The 19,900-nt window shown below is 39.6% G+C and overlaps 1 protein-coding gene across 15 annotated transcripts in view; it reads left to right on the top strand.

Moving 5' to 3' along the window:
- ZNF454 (zinc finger protein 454) overlaps window positions 1–19,900 on the top strand; it is a 58,990-nt gene extending 39,090 nt beyond the window's left edge. For 8 of the 15 annotated variants that reach the window (XM_078364807.1, XM_035290809.3, XM_035290808.3 and 5 more), the window contains one exon: window positions 14,561–19,900. In XM_078364807.1, coding sequence (XP_078220933.1) covers window positions 14,561–15,888 — 1,328 coding nt within the window. In that variant the 3' untranslated portion in view covers window positions 15,889–19,900. Of the gene's footprint in view, window positions 1–6,437; window positions 6,525–6,941; window positions 7,039–14,560 lie in introns of all 15 variants that reach the window. The other 7 variants (XR_013532068.1, XR_013532067.1, XR_004739609.3 and 4 more) reach the window with 3 other exon arrangements.

The raw sequence follows: 19,900 nt of genomic DNA, 5'->3' as shown, positions 1-19,900 counted from the left end.
AAATCTACATAACGTATAATTTATGTAAATTATGTGTGTGTGTGTGTGTGTGTGTGTGTGTGTGTGTGTGTGTTTTTTTGAGGCACAGTCTCCTTATGTTACCCAGGCTGGAGTGCAGTGGTGTAATCATGGCACACTGCATCCTTGAACCTCCTGGGTTCAAGTGATTCTCCTGCCTCAGGCTCCTGAATAGCTGAGACTACAGGTGCTTGCCACTGCCTGGCTAATTTTTATTTATTTATTATTGTTTTTGAGATAGAGTCTCTCTCTGTCACCCAGGCTGGAGTGCGGTGACTCATTCTTGGCTCACTGCAACCTCTGCCCCCTGGGTTCAAGTGATTCTCCTGCCTTAGCCTCTCGAGTAGCTGGGATTACAGGCGCCCACTGCCTTGCCTGGCTAATTTTTTGTATTTTAACTGGAGACAGCTTTTCTCCATGTTGGCCAAGGTGGTCTCAAACTCGTCACCTTAGGTGATCTGCCCCTGTCAGCCTCACAAAGTGCTGAAATTACAGACATCAGCCACTGCACCTGGCCTTTCTTTTTTAGTATTTTGTCCAGGCTGATCTCAAACTCTGGACTTCAAGCAATCTTCCTGCCTCAGCCTCCTAATAAAATTATATTTTAAAAAAATAGATCTCCTATTTTGTTTTTTGTTTACTGAGAATTTCTGCTGTAAAAAAGTGCTAGTCATTCTCAATTGACTAGTATTTTCCCTTTCTAGTTCATATTCATTCTTGAATTCATTTTTAGCTTTTTTCCTCTTATTTCTGTATTTCTGTTCCATTTCTTAATGACTGGCTAAGACATCAGAGACCATAGAGAGCAATGATAATAGGTTTTCAAGGTATTGGATCTAGAAATTTTCCATTGTTACACTAATTAGCCATGGTTTATAATATACACTTTTTTTGTGTGTGGAGATGGTCTCTCTATGTTGCCTAGGCTGGTCTCATACTCCTGGGCTCAAGTGATCCACCAGCCTCAGCCTCCCAAAGTTCTGGGATTACAGGTGTGAGACACCGTGCCTGGCTGACGCTTACTTTTAATCATAATAAGAAAAAAGTCTTTGGTAAATAGCTTTCCTTTTTAGTTTTTCTATTCGCTGTGCTATGAGCCAGAGGAGCGGAAGAAAGCTGACATTTGAGCACCTGTGGATCAGCACTGGGCTGAGAGGTTTGGGAGGATTTGTGTTAGCTGCCCCTTTTAATTCTTACAACTTGTGAGGCGAGGATGACTGACTCCACTACGGAGAAAATGGAGCCTCAGCTGCTGAACTAATTTGGACTGATGTAATGCTGCTATAAAGAGGCAAGTCAGGGATGAAGCCAGCAGGAGATGCATCCAATCCTTCAAGTGTTACAGTTTCTTCCCCTCTTCAAAAGAGCTTAAATTACATAAAAATTGTTCACTCACTAAATGTAAAGAAAACTGATCCCTTAATTGAGTAGTTGTTAGTATCTTTTATAATTTCTTCCTTATTTATTAATCTGTTGAGGTTTCTTTTTGTTACATCAATTGTACATTTTATTATTTAGTTTTATCATATCTTTTTGTTATAAAATATATTAGATTACAACTATGTATCATCTATTACTTTAACATTGTATATTATATTCTTTTATTTCCAAATTTATAATCTGAATTTTTTTCTCTTAAATTTGCTTGGAATTTCTTTTAGAGAACCATTTCTTATTTATTGCTCTTATGTGTAATTTCTACACACTCCATTATCATTTCTTTTTTCACCATAAAATAAATTTGTTTTGAATATTGTACATCATGTATACAAAAAATAATATTGAGTATTTTTGAACAGTTTAAAGAACGTTAAGGAAGCGATGCCCATGTCTCACCATCCAGCTTGGGAAATGGAATGCTGCAGCACTTTTGAAGTCCACCGTGCCTCTCTGTGTTTTCTTTGTCTTATAACAAAGAGAGCTACTAGCTTGGATTTTATACCAGCATCTCCTGTGCTTCTCTTCATGGGTTTGCCACAGACATCTACAGATCTAGGCAATATTTGCTTGACTTTGCATGCTTTAAAACTTAATATGTATGTACTTTACTGTAGAAACCTTTCTACAACTGGCTTTTTTCAGATCCCTGTTGAGGCATGTAACTCTAGGTCATTTCTGAAATTGTGTTTTTCCTTCAATGACTATACCTTAATTTATCCATTCTTCTGCTGCCAGTTGTGTAAGTTGCTTCTAGACTTTTTACTGTTATGGATAACGCTGACCTGAATATTCTTGTACATGTTTCCTTATATACATGGACCTTGTTTGGGAGTTTCTTTGTGTATATTCATCGATGTAGAGGTACTGGACTTAAGGGTATATGCTCCTTCAACTTTACTAGATATTCCCAAATTGATCATCAAATTAGTTGTTCCAAATTATACTTAATAGTTGATACAAATTGCTGTTATTTAATATCCCTGCCTAAATTTGGAACTGTCAGAGTTTTAAGGAATTCTTAGTCTTATACCTGAGAAATGGTATCTTGTGGTTTTTGTTTACATCTCCTTAGTTACTAGTGAGGTTGAACATCTTTTCATATATTTATTGATTATTTACATTCTATGACTTACACATTCCTATTCTTCGCTGATTCTTCGATTACAGTTTCTTTTTCTATTAATTCATAGGAACTCTCTCTGTATTTAGGAATCTATACTTTATCAGTTGGTACGTATGTCTATTATCTTCTCCAGTCTATAGCTTACCATGTCTCTTTCTTTATGAACAGTTCTTATTGGATGAAGTAAAATATATCACTCTTTGTCGTTCTGATCTTTATTCTTAATGCTTTCTGTGTCCTGTTTAAATGATCTTTTCTAACCTTTGATCCATGAGGAAAGAATTTTGTCTTGTTTGGTCTTGTATCTTGGGCATACTAGGTCTCAGTAAGTATTTGTTGAGTAAATACATTTCTAATAATATTTACCTTTTTGTTTTCTGTGTGTTGTCAAAAGTTTGTCCTTTTTTAGAACTTTTAAAGGAATAAACATTTGACTTTACTGATCCTTTCTATTTGTGTTTATTTTATTTTTGCTATTCACTATTTCCTTCCACTTTTTTGGAGTTTATTCTGTTTTACCCCCCTTTTTCTTTCTTTTAAGCATTTATTTTTAATCAAAGTAATACAGGCATTTAATGAAACTCTACGATGTTTGTAGTGAACAATGATGGCTCTCTCCCCCCACTTCCCCATTTTCCCCTCTCTAGAAGTAACCACTCTCTCTTCTTTTAGCTGATTATTTGATGTATTTGCTTCCGTTTCTCCAAGTGACATGTTTGTATTGCTACCTCTTGACTTCTGAGTTTTAGGCATTATGTATTGAATTCTTTCTATAAAAAGTGAGACTTAAACTCACCCCCTGCCCCTTCAACTACTCCTGCTTACTGCACTTTCCATTTCCTGTCCACCCGGTTATAGTGTAGCTTTCATTTCATCAATAGTCAGCGTTTTTACACTCTTAAACACTAAGCAATGTATTCCTAGAGTTCATTGGTTCTTAGTTTAGTTTATATCATCATTAATTTGATCTTAGTCCTTCTCTCATTATCTTTATCTTTTCTGGAGCCTTCTGACCTCCATTCTAGGAGGCTTGGCCTTCTGCATCTGGTGCCCAGCTGGCATCCTGAGAATCCCCTTTTCTCCTGTGTAGTTCACTATGCTGTTCACTGTGTCCCGTGTCTTCTTTCATGGTTTGCTCTCTCCTTTTGGTGGCACACATCTTGTAGCTTCTTCAGGAAGGATGCAAGGAAATAAATATTTTGTAGCTTAGCTTGTCTGTAGATGTCTTTTTTCCTCTCTGACACATATTTGACTGGATGCAATTCAGGACTGGGATTCATTTTCCTTCAGAAACTGGACTTTACTCCATTGTTTTCTGGACCTCAGGCTGTTGTTAAGAAATCTAAAATCACTCTGTTTCTTAATCATTTATAACCTGTTTTTCCTCTCTGAAAACTTTCAAGATCTTCTCATTTACTCCAGTGACCTTAAGTTTCCCAGTGATGTTCCTTGTTGTGGTTCTGTTTTTATCCACAGAGCATCAATGAGCCTTTGCCTGAGCATTTAGTGAGCCTTTCCGTCTAAAATTCCTGCCCAGCCAGGCATGTTGACTTACACCTGTAATCCTAGCACTTTGGGAGGCTGAGACAGGTGAATCACTTGAGGTCAAGAGATCAATACCAACGTGGCCAACATGGCAAAACCCCATTTCTACTAAAAATACAAAAATTAGTTGGATATGGTGGCAGGAGCGTGTAATCCCAGCTACTCAGGAGGCTGAGGCACATTGCTTGAACCTACCTGGGAGGTGGTAGTTGCAGTGACCTGAGATTGCACCACTGCACTCCAGCCTGGGCAGCAGTGAAACTGTGTCTCAAAAAATAAAAATAAATAAATAAAATTCCTGCCTGTTGGCTGGAGGACATTTTCTCTATTATTGTTTTATTTCCAGCTTCAATTTTTTTCTGTTTCTCTTTGTGGAATGCTTGACACTAATATTGGACACCATAGACCGTTCTAATTTTCTCCTCTGATTATTGAAACTCCCATCTTTTATGCTATTTTGTGTATGTGGTTTTTGACAGGTTTCCACAACTTTATCTTTCAACTCTTCTACTGAGGTTTTTTAACATAATTCTTAACTCGGCTTCATCAAAATACAATTACATGGAATAAAATTCACCAATTTGAAGTGTAAAATTTGATCAGTTTTGACAAGTGTCTACAGTTTGTAGCCATCAGAAAATCAAGGAAAAAAAATTTTTCTTATACCCCAAAGTTCTCTCTTATCCCTTGGCTGTTAATTCCCTCCCCTTCTCACAGTCCCTGGCTGCGACTGACCTACTTGCTCCCACTGCAAGCGTGCCTCTCCAGTATTTCATATGAATGGAGTTGCACGGTGCATGTTCTGTCTGGTCTCTTCATTGGCATCATGTCTTTGACGTTCCTCCCTGTTGTTTTGAATGTCAGTAGTAGTTCCTTGCCATTGCTAAATAGCCTTCTGCTGTTTGCTCATCCAAATCCCACTGTTTGCTCATCCTTTCATCACTAGTGAGCATTTCAGTTTACAGTTTTGGGCTAAAGCCACTATGAACATTCTTGTGTAAGTTTTTGTGGGTAGTTTACATGTTTTGTTTTTGTGGGCATATGTTCCCACTAGGGTAATTGCCTAGGAGGAGGATTGCTGGTTGTATACCAAGTATGTGTTTAACTCTGTAATAAACTGTGAAACTATTTTCAAAGTGACCATTCCATTTTGTATTCCCACAACCATGTAGGTGAGCTCTGGTTTCTTCCTATCTCACTGGTTAGGACCTCCTTCACAAAGCTGGGTAGCAGCTGTAGCGGGGCAGCCTTGCCTTCTTCCCTATCTCAGCGGGAAAGCATTTAGTCTTTCACCATTGAGTATGATGTTAGCTGTAGGCTTTTTGTAAATACTCTATTAGATTGAGGAAGTTTATACCCATTTCTGGTTTGATGTGAGAGTTTTATCACAAATTTGTACTAAATATTTGTCTAATGTTTTTCTCAATCCTTAAGATGATGCTGTGGGTAATATAATGAATTATGTTGGTTTTTAAGGACCAAGTGAAAGTTGTATTTCTGGGATAAACGTAACTTAGTTTTCACTTACTGTCTTTTTAAAGTATTGCTGAATTGGATTTGTGAACATTTTGTTGAAGACTTTGCATTGATTTTCATGAACGATATGAGTCTATAGTTTCCTTTCCTTATGACTCTCTGTCTCTGGTCTCAGAGTAACATTGGTCTCAGAAAATGAATTGGGAAATTTCTCCTTCTGTTTTCTGGGAAATTTTGTGTCAAAATACTGTTATTTCTCCATTAGATATTTGGCAGAACCAGTGACATATTCTGGGCCAGGAGGAGAAGATTTGTGGGACAGTTTTAAACTATAAATTCAGTTTCTGCGGCTTTCTTCTCATTGATGGTTTGCAGATTACAGCCACGGCCTTCCCGAACCCTGATCTCTGTCCCCTTAATTTATTGCAACCCTGGGCTCTGTTTTGGTCCTGTGCCATGACCTGGAGTGTACTTCCAGGAACTACACTGGGGCATCCATAGGTCTTACCTGGCTTGTTTTCCTTCTCTCAGGGACCACCATCCTCGACCACCATTTGTCATTTACCTAAAAACAGTCACTTCATACTTTTTTCTGGTTTTCTAATTGTTTACAGAAGTAACTATTTCATTTTTGAATTCTTTAATCATTTTTAACTTCCAAGAACTCTTGTTTCTCCAAATATTGCCTTTTAAAAAGATAAACTCTTATTCCTGTTTTACAGTTAAAATATCTTACATTTGAAGATAATGATTTTCAAAAACATTTTCTTTTCCCATCATTGGGTCCATTTTCTCTAGTTTTCTGTTTGATGATTTGGTATTTCTTTCCTGTTAGAGGCTTTCCTCAGCTACCTAGTAATCTCTCATTGCCTACCAAAGTAAACTGTGGGAAGACGAACGTCCTTTTGGAAACTCTGCATGGGTAAGTGGGGCTTCAGTCTTGACATAGTTCTCTGGCTCCAGGTGTCTTCAGTCTAGACCAGCTTTCTTTTGCTCTCTCCTGAAAAAAAAAAATTGCCACCGTGAGAAAGGGCAAATCCCCTAGTTCCCTTGAGTTGGGAAGAGGATCTCGACACCTAAGGGCAGGGTAAACTGACCTTAAACCAGTCTTCCTTATTTTATCCATCCTAACTTCCACTTCCAGATGAAATTGATAGGACCAATTCTTGAAACTTTCAGTGATTGAAGAGTTAATTGGTCTAGTGTTGGTAGACCTCTTAACTACATTGTATAGGAGGCTTGGAACATCTTACCTGCATGCCACTTCAAACTCTACATTAAGTACATTAAGTATTTAAAAAAATTTTTTTTTGAGATGGAGTCTCGCTCTGTCACCCAGGCTGGAATGCAATGCCGCGATCTCGGCTCACTGCACCTCCACCTCCCAGGTTGAAGCGATTCTCCTGCCTCAGCCTCCAGAGTAGCTGGGATTACAGGTGCGTACTACCACACCCAACTAATTTTTGTATTTTTAGTAGAGACTGGGTTTCACCATGTTGATCAGGCTGGTCTCAAACTCCTGACCCTATGTGATCCACCTGCCTTGGCCTCCCAAAGTGCTGGGATTACAGGCATGAGCCACCGCACCTGGTCTTTTTTTTAATATGGACCAACGCAGGTAGGGATATTGTTGGAAACCAGCCCAACCCTGTACTTGGGTGCCCCATGTCCCTGCAGTGACAAGGGAGTGAGAAAAGAAATAAAGACAAAGACATAAGAATAGAATTTTACAGCATGGGTCCAGGGGTCCAACACACTCTCAGTGTGTGATCCAAGTGCGGGCTGATCCAAGCTGGCCTTGAGCTCTAGGCTTCATGTGCTTTTATTGGATACATTATCTTGTTAATCTTGCAGGCTGTCAGGGGAGGGGGGTTGAGGAGGAAAATAGCCTGAGGAAGAGCATGTGTTTGTAGCATTCAACAGCAAACCTGGTTCTCCTAAGAAATGCTAACTAAGGACACAGATTTTACCACCCATTGTCTCTCCAGGTGTTTTGGCAAGAGAGGCACAGTGGATAAGGCCTATAAGGTCTGAACCACATAAAGTGCATCAAGGAGCTTTTCTCTCCCGAGCATTGTAGGCACAGAGCAATCAGAATTGCTCCATATTCTGAGAACACAAGCAGAGCCCGTGGCGATCCGGTGATCTCTGCCTTTTAAGGCATTCCAGTCTTACCAGCTCCCATCTGCAAAGACCCTCCTGAGTCTTGTGAGCAGAGGTTGCATTATTTCCCAGAGTCTTTTGCATAAGCTCCCTTTACGAGATCCTCACACAAACTGTGTTGGGAAGAGTTGTGGGAGCAGAGCAGTTTCTTTTCTGCTTTGCCACCACACTGCAGTGTTCCGTGGTTACAGGGCACTCTAAGACGGTCCTCACCATAGACCTCCTGTTACGCTTGGTCTCTGCTTTTATTTTACTGCACCATAGTTTGGTTATGATCCGTGGCACAAATCTCGGTATACGAAAAGCAAAGCAAGCTTGTAATCATTTAACTATAAGTAACACAGATCTGCCCCTGGCCATCTCTTCCCATAGGATAAAGCTCCTTAATTCAGCCTACCCTAAAGTGACTTGGTACCCAGTGAGTGACTAAGTTGCTCACACCAGAGTATGCTCTTTCATACTGCAGGCTAAATCAGTGCCAGTAAGTCCAGTCTTACTGAACTGGCTTAATTCACACCTCATTAATTTTCAGTGCGGTCAAACTAAGATACATTTGACTCCCGTCGTGATAAAATCTTTTTGAAGATAAGTGTTATCATGTAATAAAAAATATTTTAAAAGTCAAATAATTACCCTCAAAAAATATTTTAACTGATATGTTCTCTGATATATAGATGATCTGGTTTTTTTTTTTTTTTTTTTTTGAGACGGAGTTTCGCTCTTGTTACCCAGGCTGGAGTGCAATGGCACGATCTCGGCTCACGACAACCTCCGCCTCCTGGGTTCAGGCTTCTCCTGCCTCAGCCTCCTGAGTAGCTGGGATTACAGGCATGCACCACCATGCCCAGCTAATTTTTTGTATTTTTTAATAGAGATGGGGTTTCATCATGTTGACGAGGATGATCTCGATCTCTTGACCTCGTGATCCACCGCCTCGGCCTCCCAAAGTGCTGGGATTACAGGCGTGAGCCACCACGCCTGGCCTAGATGGTGTGTTTTTAATCACAATCAAGAAAAGGTTTTAATAGACATCAGTATCCAATAGCTAATAGAAAAGATAGACAGAAATTGGTATTTTTATTTATTATTTTTGAAAGCCATATCCCAGATTTTTAAAAGCAAACTTTTTGAACTTTACACAGAAACTGTTTTCTGTATACATTATACAGAAAAGTACATAGATCATAAATGTCTGATTCAATGAATTTTTACTGTTTAAATATACCTGTGTAGTCATCACTCATATCAAGAAATACAGCATTACCACCACCAGGCCCCTCTCAGTTTCTTTTGTCCTAAAGGTAGCAACTACCCTGGCGATTGATTTGTTTTGCCTGTTTTTAAGCTTTAAATCATACAGTATGTATCTGGCTTCTTTCTTTTTCTTTTTTTTTTTTTCTGAGATGGAGTCTTGCTGTGTTGCCCTGGCTGGTGTGCAGTGGTGTCATCTCAGCTCACTGCAACCTCCACCTTCTGGGTTCCAGCGATTCTCCTGCCTCAGCCTCCCGAGTAGCTGGGACTACAGCTGCGCCCCACCATGCCTGGCCAATTTTTGTATTTTTTAGTAGAGACAGGGTTTCACCATATTGGCCAGGCTGGTCTCGAACTCCTGACCTCGTGATCCACTCACCTTGGCTTCCCAAAGTGCTGGGATTACAGGCGTGAGCCACCGCACCTGGCCTGGCCTCTTGCTTTCAACAGTATGTTTGAGATTCATCCTTGTTGTCACTTGGAGCAATAGTTGGTTCATTCTATTGCTGTATAATGTTTTGCCATGTAATCCTGTTATTATTTGTACATTTTACTGTTGCTAGATGTTTGGTTTATTTCTACTTAGAGCTGTTATAAGTAGTACCATTATGAACATTTCTTGTGCAACTTTTAGAGAACAGTACACATTTTTCTTGATTAAATAACTAGGAGTGTTATGATTGTGCATATGCAAACTTTAATGGACATAGCCAAATACTTTTCCAAAGTTGCTATACAAATTTATACTTCTACCAAAGTAATGCGAGGTTTCCATAGCATCTCTTATACACTTAGTATTATCATTAAAATTTTTTTCTACCATTCTAGAGGATGTATAGTTATAACTGAAGTTGATCTTTTAATTTTTAGTATTTCAATATCCTCTTTTATAAAATATCTGTAAATCTTCCCCCCACTTTCTATTTTGTTGTCCGATCTTTTGTTATTGGCTTATAGGGCTGTATACTTGAAATGTAGAATCCTCTGTCATATATATGCATTGCAAATATTGTTTCCCACTCTGGATAACGATGTCATCTGATAGATAGAAATTCTGAATTTTGTGATACCTGAATTCATCAGAAGTCTTTTTTTTTTTCTGCCTATTGTGAATGCTTGTTGTGTTCTATTTAGAACATCTTAAGGCCATGAAGATCTGTGTTTTCCTATAGTAGCTCTAGTATTTTGTCTTAAATACTTAGGTCTACAGTCCATATGGAAGATTTATTACTCATTATTTTCTATATGGGTATCCAGTTGACTCAGAATCATTTACTGAAAAGACCATCTTTTCCCCATTGTACTGCACTGTCACCTTTGTCATACATGAGGAGACTACATGAGGTACTTGAGTCTGATTCTGGGTTCTGTAATTTGTTCCATTGGTCTGTTTGTGTACAGATTTGTTTCTACTCTGTGTACAGACTCTGTCCTTTTTCATTCTATCTAATCTTGTGCCAACAAAACATTGCTTTAATTACTCTAGCATTATAATGAGCCTTACACTTGCTGATGTAAATTCTCTAGTTTCGTTCTTTTCTTTTCTTTTAGAATTTTAGAATTGGCTATTCAATTTTCACAAAATTCCTGCTGGAATTTTGATAGGAATTGGCCTGAAAGTGTAGCTTAATGGGGGAGAATTGAGAATTTGAAGTCAAATCTGTTTATTGGGTTGTTGAGATCATTTCTTTTTCTTTTTCTTTCTTCTTTCTTCTTTTTTTTTCCGAGACAAGTTCTTGCTCTGTTGCCCAGGCTGGAGTGCAGTGGTGTGATCGTAGTTCACTGCAACCTTGAACTCCTGGGCTCATGGCAATCCTCCTGCCTCAGGCTCCTGAGTAGCTGGGACTGCAGGACCATGTCACCATGCCTGGCTGCTTTTTAAAATTTTTTGTAGAGATGAGATTTTACCATATGCCCAGGCAGTGTCTTGGACTCCTAGACTCAAGCAGTTCTCCTGCCTTGGCCCCCCAAAGTACTGGGATTACAAGAATGAGCCACTATGCCCAGCCAATTCCTCCATTCCTTTTTTTTCTTGAGACGGAGTTTTGCTCTTACTGCCCAGGCTGAAGTGCAGTGGTGCAATCTTGGCTCACTGCACCTCTGCCTCCAGGGTTCAAGCGATTCTCCTGCCTCAGCCTCCCAAGTAGCTGGGATTGCAGGTATGTACCACCACACCAAGCTAATTTTATATTTTTAGTTTCACCATGTTGGTCAGGCTGGTCTCGAACTTCCAACCTCAGGTGATTTGCCTGCCTCGGCCTCCCAAAGTGCTAGGATTATAGGCAGGAGCCACCATGCCCAGCCAGCCCCCTTCCATTATTAGTGGTTTGATTTCTGAGTCATTGAGGGTGCCGAATGAACATTTCTCACTGTGATTATTGATTTGTCTATTTTTCCTTTTTTTTTCCCTATTTTTACTTTATACATTTTTAAAGTTACGTTGTGTGCATACAAATGAAAATTTGTTGTATGTTCCTGGGTATTAACCCCTTTGTCTATATAAAATACCTTAAAGTCTATTTTCTCAAATATTGTGTGATTGCTCTTATATTACTGTGGATATAGCACCTTTCTTTTGTATGATATATCCTTTTAAATTCTTTTATTATTTTAGTATCTACATTTTTGGTATTTCTTTTCTAAGTGATATTCAGTTATGTTTTACTGTTTATCCAGTCTCACAATCTTAGTTTTTAAAAATAACTTAGTTAAGTTACTATGTATGAGATTTTATATCTACTATCCTATTATTTATTTTATATTTTATTTACTTGCTTTGAATCACTTGTCTTTTTTCCTGCCTTCTATTGTATTAAATATTTTTATTGTGCCATTTCCACTCTCTATTAGCTTGTTAATTTACCTTCTTTACCTAGTCTTTTATTGTTGATGCTAAAAGTAAAACCAGCTTATTACTGTCCAAAATAAAATTTTATTTTTAATATTTCTCAGACATTGGTACTACCTTAATAATTAACAGCATTTTCATCCTTCTATTTTTATTTTTATTTTTGCTACACATTTTAATTCCACATATATTTTCAATTCATTAAGATATTATAATTATTGTCATATATAATCAATAATATTTTTATCCACATATTTACCTTTTCCATTGCTTTTCATGCCTTCTTACATTTTCATATTTCTATCTGGAATTATTTTTCTTCTGCCTGGAACACATCTGTGTTTCTTTTAATGTAGATCTGCTGGTGACACAATCTGTTTTCATTTTTATGGAAATACCTACTTCATGTTTACTTTCTAGAGATATTTTCTCTGTGTGTTGAATTCTAGTTTGGCAGTTAGGTTCTTTCACTTCACATGTTACGTCATTGCCTTCTGGGTGCAATTGTTTTCATTAAGATACTGCCAGTCTTTTTCAAAGGTAATGTATCACTTTTTTTCAAGTAACTTTCAAGGTAATCTTTGGTTTTCAGTATGCCTAGATGAGGTACCTACGTGAATTTTCTTTGTAGTTATCCTTGGAGCTTATAGTGCTTCTCGGAGTTCATTTTTCAACCTTTCTCTATTTAAAATGTTTATTTTTTTAGCCATGTTTTACTGTGGATATTTTCTGCTTATGTATTTTTGTAGCTCACTATTCCTCTCTTCTGCTGTGTTAGATGTCTTGTTAAAAATCTATTGAATTCATAATTTCAGTTTTTGTATTTCTCAGTTCTAGGATTTCAATTTGATTTTTCTATTCCAATTGTTTCTTGTAATTCTCATTCCTCTTTCTTTGAACATATTAATCCCAGTTGTTTTAATGTTCACATCTGATAACTCTGTTATTTGTGTTCTGCAGTTCTTTTCCTATTGTCTGTTTTTCCCCCTTCATTCAATTTCTTAGCACAGCTGACTTTTATTGAGTCCCTGACTCCATGTAAAGGAGAGCCAAGGCTCTAGATGTTGTTCCTCCAAGGAAGATTTAAATTCCCTGCTAGCAGCTAGAGTATAAGCAAACCATCTTCATCCAACCAAAGAGCTATAATAGCTGGAAGTTGGTCACAATATTTATAAAGCTTTGTCAACTTCTCGTTTGCCCCTACTACTAGGTTGTAGCCCTGCAGGAGTCCCAGCTGAGAGCTTCACATGTCTACTATGACCTCTCCTTGGAAGGTCTTGCTTCCATAGCACCAAAAGACTATAGAAAATTCTGGATATCTGCTTAACTTTAGTCTTTTGCCCTGTAAAGCTTAAGAATTCAGTAAATGATTTGAGTAACAAGCCACTGAGTATTGGGATCACCTCTCTATATTTTCATTCCCTCCCAAATAGTAGATTATAAAGTCTGTCTGGGTAACATCTCATGCCTTCAGACAGATAACTTTTTTCAGTTCAGATTTTCTAGTTGTTTTCTGCAGAAATGTTAGTCTGCCACAGGCTACTCTATTTGGGCCAGAAGTGAAAGTAGTGCTGAACATTTTGACATTTGGCAATGCTGATGTTTACCTTTGACCATTCTTTGTTTTGAACAAGGATATATTAATTCCGAGCTCAACAGGATTTAGTCTTGAAATGTACCTGTTTACCTTTCTTTTCTTGATAAGTAAACAGGTTTGTTTCTTTGATTCTAAAATAATACCAGAAGTGCCTTTTAAAGATTTCCTGGAGCAAGTGGAAAAAGGAGGTAATAAGGATGGCTTTTCTAGAATTTCTCATGAATTTTGCATCATCTGTGTTTAGAATCTAGTCCTTAGTATTACATTTTAGCCCCTTTCCTGTTTTCCCTGAGAAAGTCTACTATGACCTTGCCGGCAGTGCTTACAGCTGCAGTGTTTATCCTGAGATAACTTTGCCGCAAAATATCTCATGGCTCATTTTCCTCCTGTAGGTGTCACATTATTCATATGGGTTTGGAGACATTGCTTCCTCACAAGCAATCGGAGGTCCTTATTTCTTTTTTTTTTTTTTAGTAGATATGAGCATTTCACACAGCCTGTACAGCTGCCTACCTTTTTATTATTCATCTGAATGCTCAAATGTGCCTATATCTTGATTTTAGTAATTGCTCTGGAGTCAAGGTTTTTTTCCTACCAAGTGTTGACTGCTATTTTTAGTAGCTTCTTAAGGCCACACCTGGGTTGTTTTAAAAACCATCTCTTTGAATAGACAGGGTACTTTTTTTCTTGTCTGTTAGCGTTATGTGGTCTTTTATCAGTTTTTTTTCTTTCTTTTTTTTTTTTGAGGCTTAGGAAATCAGATAACTTCTCTATTATCACAAAGAAAATATGTGTTGTACTCAGTTCTAACTGAGGCCTGTGACTTCTAAGATCATGCTTCCAAGCTCTCCTGCCTCATGTATTACACATTAAATCAACCCCTTCCATCATCCCCTCTTTACTACTCTTTTCTGTCCTTTCTGTCCTTTCAGGAAATCTGAAGATTTTCTGAAGTAACAGTAAGAAAGGACAGAAAAGAGGTTAAAAGAAGGGACTAACAGAAAAGCTTACAGCTCTCTGTTAGCATTATGAACAGGCTTATCATCTTGTCCCATCCACATGTTTTACTATGGACATTTTTATTTTTCATGTCTTTCAGACTGGATGACTATGCCTGTCTGTAAGAAGTCTACTCTCAAGGCAGAGATTCCTGAAGAAGAATTGGACCAATGGACAATAAAGGAAAGATTGGGTAGCAGTAGTTACTGGAAATGTGCTAGTCTGTTGGAGTGGCAATGTGGAGGCCAGGGGATCAGTCTGCAGCGAGCAGCACTCCCTCACCTGAACACCCCATCTGGGATTGGTGAACAGGAATGTGATGATTCTGGGAGCACTGTGAGCTCATCTCTTCATAGTGCTCGAAGCCAGGGACTTCAACCCAGCAAAAAAGCCTTTGAGTGTAGTGAGTGTGGAAAAGGCTTCTCTAAGAGTTCAACTCTTAATAAACATCAGAAAATTCATACTGCAAAAACAAGTCAGAAAATTCATATTAAAGAGAAAAGATATGAATGTAGAGAATGTGGGAAAGCCTTTCACCAGAGTACGCACCTTATCCATCACCAAAGAATTCACACTGGTGAGAAACCCTATGAATGTAAGGAATGTGGCAAGGCCTTCTCAGTGAGCTCCTCACTTACCTACCATCAGAAAATTCATACCGGAGAGAAGCCTTTTGAATGCAACTTATGTGGAAAAGCTTTTATCCGAAATATACACCTTGCCCATCATCATAGAATACATACTGGAGAGAAGCCTTTTAAATGTAACATTTGTGAAAAAGCCTTTGTGTGCAGGGCACATCTTACCAAACACCAGAATATCCACAGTGGAGAGAAACCCTATAAATGTAATGAATGTGGGAAAGCCTTTAATCAGAGTACAAGTTTTCTTCAGCATCAGAGAATTCACACTGGAGAGAAACCCTTTGAATGTAACCAATGTGGGAAGGCCTTCAGGGTGAACTCTTCCCTTACTGAACATCAGAGAATTCACACTGGAGAGAAACCTTATAAATGTAATGAATGTGGAAAAGCTTTCAGGGATAATTCATCCTTTGCGCGACATCGGAAAATTCACACTGGAGAGAAACCTTACAGATGTGGTTTGTGTGAGAAAGCCTTCAGGGACCAATCAGCACTTGCCCAACATCAGAGAATTCATACTGGGGAAAAACCTTATACATGTAATATATGTGAAAAAGCCTTCAGTGACCATTCAGCCCTTACCCAACATAAGAGAATTCATACTAGAGAAAAACCTTACAAATGTAAAATCTGTGGGAAAGCCTTTATCCGAAGCACCCACCTTACTCAGCATCAGAGGATTCACACAGGAGAGAAACCCTATAAATGTAATAAATGTGGGAAAGCTTTTAACCAGACTGCAAACCTCATTCAGCATCAGAGACATCATATTGGAGAAAAGTGATATGAATGTTGAATGTAGTTTGTATGGAAGACCTTTGAGACTGAGTAAATTAATTATTGAATATAAGAAAATCCATTCTAGAGAATAACTATGAAAGCTTGCATCAAGATAGTCACTTTATTTACTAAGGGTCAAGGTTCATAGTGTCACGGGGTTTGGGCATTTAAGAATGGCAAACACTCCTCATTCTTAAATACTGCCTCAAGTAGCAGTACTGTTTCATTAGTCTGAATTGCCAACTATCAGAACCAAAATGGAGCTTCATTAACAATTAACAGCATTAAAATTGGTTTATCAAATTACATCTTGACTATTAGAGAAACTGTGAAATTATAAAAATTTGAGAAGCAAAAGAACAAAAAGTCAAAATGGGCTACAAGGGTTTCACTCTACTAGATTATCTTACATAAGAGAGTTGAGTTGCCACCTTTAATGGAACCCTTAGTCCTCTTCACCCAAACCACTGACACCCAATATAAAGAAAGTGCAGTCACCATGTGTCACCCATAATTGTTTACATTATGCTTCCTACCTTCTGCTTCAAACCATCCATTTTCAGATACCTCTGGTCTGCCTGTCCACTGGCTTCATCCCTGTAGAATCCCTGTGAGATTATTTTCCCCAAATGACCCTCTTCTTAGCAACTCCTAACTGTCTGCGTGGTGTCACCTATCACTGCCCCATATGGGGAGTATGGTGATCTGGTCTCAGACACAGTCCATGATTCTGAATATCACACCCAAATATAGCTTTCAGAACTTAGAATCTCTGTCTGGAAGGCAAAACTTGATCAAAATTCTTGAGTTACGGATTTCCACTGGGCCTCAGCTTGACTGACCCTGGGATGGTACCTGAAGTAGGGGCTTTGCCTGTGCCACATTTACCCTCCAGTTGTTCTGTAGTATACTTAGTGACTCTACACATCAGTCAGGGACTTGCTCAGCTTCTGGTGCAATGATTCCACCCACTTAAGTTGTAGTATTCCCAACCACCTCCATTTGTCATTTCCCATTTCCCTGTGTGCAATCGATATAAGAGGCGAAAGCCCCAAGGCCAGTTCTCAGAATGCTCTGACCCACTCTTTTCTCCCTCATTGAACAGTCCACTGTATCTACTGCATTAGAGTACATTTACTACTCTCAGCATAAACTGCTGCATCCTAGTCCTTTCCCTGTTTTTTTTCTAGGTTTCTGGAGGTATTAATTCTATATTCATAGGAAAGCAGACAGCTTTGAATTTCAGCTTTTGCATTTGGAAGTGGTCATTTCCTCTCCTCCATCTAGGGCTTTCACTATTTAAGGACTCATGCTGACAGTGGTGAGAAAAATGTTGAGTAATCCCATGAGTCAAGAAGTGGTCAGTAGCACCATTGACATTCCCTGGCAAGGGCCATGTACTTGTTCAAAAGTCTGGTACAGTAGTCCGGGAGGTAGGGTTCCTTCACCATCTTTAATCCTTCATTGCTTTCAGTAGAAATAACACAGATAAAATAACATCTGTGCTCCTTCACACACACAGCCTCTGGGGCCCTCACCCTTTCCCTACCACAAGGAATGGAGGAGCCTGTACTACCGCAAGGTGGAACATACCATGCAATGAAGATGGGAGGCCAAGCAAATTACTCTGCAAAGTGAAGTGGCAAGTTCCTGGTTTGTGGAAGTGCTGTCTGTCAAGTCGAGCAATGTGGACCCCTCAGAATGCAGCACCTCACCCCATGTTACAGAAGAGGATATTTTATATCATGGTAGAACTCAGTGGGCTCTGGGTTGCAACATAGACTTGGAAGCTTCCAGCAGCTTCAAAGTCCAGATAATCTAAATTCAGTCTTCATCTAATAAAGGCCACCTTTGTGAGCCAGCATCTCCTGTTAGGTGATCAGCAACTCAGACTTTCTCCCATATTAAGCTGCATGTGAAGCACTGTTTCAAGAGGTTTCTTGGGATTGTCTGTGTCCCATATCCACAGAAGTTCATCTGCAGCTTCACATGGCTGACACCCTGAGATTCCAGAGTAAATCTGAAAAAATCATGTTCACTGCCACAGATGTCTGCCTTCATCCCTATCCATGTGATGTGCTAGGTCTTAACTACCATCCCCTTACCTTGAATCCCTGAGAAGCACGTTTCTAAGCTGAGTTGGTTGGTTTTTTTATTTGTAATCAATGCATGAGAACTACCACTACTTGGAATGTGCCTACAGTTAAGCCAGGGCCAAGGCCTGCACCCAGCTCAAGAGTCTCATTCATCTCAACCACAGCTCCAGGAACTGTGCCTCTAGTGTGTAAGTGCAGCCTGAAGCCCCTCCATCTGAGATGACGGTGCACTCTCCCTGAGTTCATCTTTTGTCAGGCTTGGGTTCTCATGGATTTAGTCCTCCGAGGTGCCTGTTCACTTATCCCAGTCTGGGAAGGCAAAAAGTAAGTCACTGGCTTATGAGATATGCCCAGGCTGACTTGAATATATTTATGGTACTAGTATTTGGCCAGGCAGTGGCTTTACTCTATTTTACTGTAGGAGTACAAGCTTGCTACATGGCCTTCTTAATTAGGAGAGTGTGCATTGCTTGGGTCTTAGTCCTTTTTCTCATGTGGATTATATGGCTCTCTACCTGGGCATTTTAACCTGCCCCAGCTGAACCCCTAAAAGTAAATTTCTGAGGACCCTGCAGTAAGACTTCTTCAGCCACAATCTTTTCTGCCAGCTGATCTGTGCAGTATTTGACATCTCAGCAGTTACCGAGAGGAAGTTTTCTGTACCCCACCTTCAGCTGGGTTAATCCCCAAACACCCAGTGTTTCCTAGAAAGAGCAGTTCATTCTGTACCTTGCTTTTCTAGTCCTAATGGCCATATAGACATAAACAACTGTGACAAGATGAAGGACCACGATTTGGGACTCTTCAGGGACAGATTTGGCCACCCGGTAATGTGCCGCCTTCAGCAGCTCCGTCTTTACACATCCAGCCTGCCTTTGCTTCATGTAGTGCACAAAACTGCTCTGGCATACCACGACCATGAACTTCACGTGAAGCCAGTCTCCCCGCCCCTCACTTGGGCCATAGCAAAAGGTAAGAGCCAGAGAAGCCACTCCTGGCCTCTCCTCCCATCTCAGAGCCTTCTGAGACCCATCCCGGTGCCAGTTCCACTCAGCCCAGGGGGAAGGTTTGAGAAGGGAATTAGCATCTAGACTTTGATAGGTTCTTCATTTCTATGAGCTTCTGGGAACAGCCACTGAAACTGCCTCCTCTTTAAAGAAAAAGAAAATTGCTTTATATTTCCTCTTTCAGATTCCTCTGCCCGTCTCCTGCCGGGTGCCCCTCATCTCCAGCTGACTGATTTGTCATCTGGGTTCTTTCTTCCTGCCTGCCTGTTTGTCCAGCTTTGACAGTAGCCTCTAAGACGTTACCTTTGTCCATATTCATATTCACTGACTGCTTCCAGGACAGCACTTTGTCCCTGCAACAGACTCAGGCTTCCAGGTTACTGTGCCTGAGCCTCAGAGTCGTGGAACAAAGTTGCTTTGAACTGAATGCTTTTTGTGGAGAAAACAATGTAATTCAGAATTAATCCAAGAACACCATAGCTTCTCCCTGTCTGATTCCTCTCCTTTTCTTCCTGTTCCTTTGCACTTTGCCCCACCCTTCCCCTATAGCCTGGCTCAGTTGGCAGTACACCATGGAGACACCAGTCTCTCACCCTCTTCTGTCTTGCAGCTGGAGGGCTCCCCACTTTTTGGCCCACCTCAACTCCTGCTAAATATATCTTTGGCAATTTAAATATTTTTATAACAGTTTGTGAAAGGAAAAGAATTCAAGGCTTGGTTGATTCTGATCACTCAAGGACCTCTTGGTGGTGCTGACAGTCATCCTCTGCAGGTGCCAGCACTGGGTGGCACTGACACTTCCTTTGTGTTCCATGTGCCACCCTCTGTACCCACGTCACTATCCTTAAAAAAATGTTGACAGTAATTCTTCATCGGTGTGTCTTTCTGAAAATAAAGTAAGTCCCCAGTTTTC

Source organism: Callithrix jacchus, chromosome 2, assembly GCF_049354715.1.
Source record: "Callithrix jacchus isolate 240 chromosome 2, calJac240_pri, whole genome shotgun sequence".
NCBI classification, from domain to species: Eukaryota; Metazoa; Chordata; class Mammalia; order Primates; family Cebidae; genus Callithrix; species Callithrix jacchus.
The sequence above is the reverse complement of the archived record's forward strand: the minus strand, read 5'-3'. Positions and strand labels throughout refer to the sequence as shown.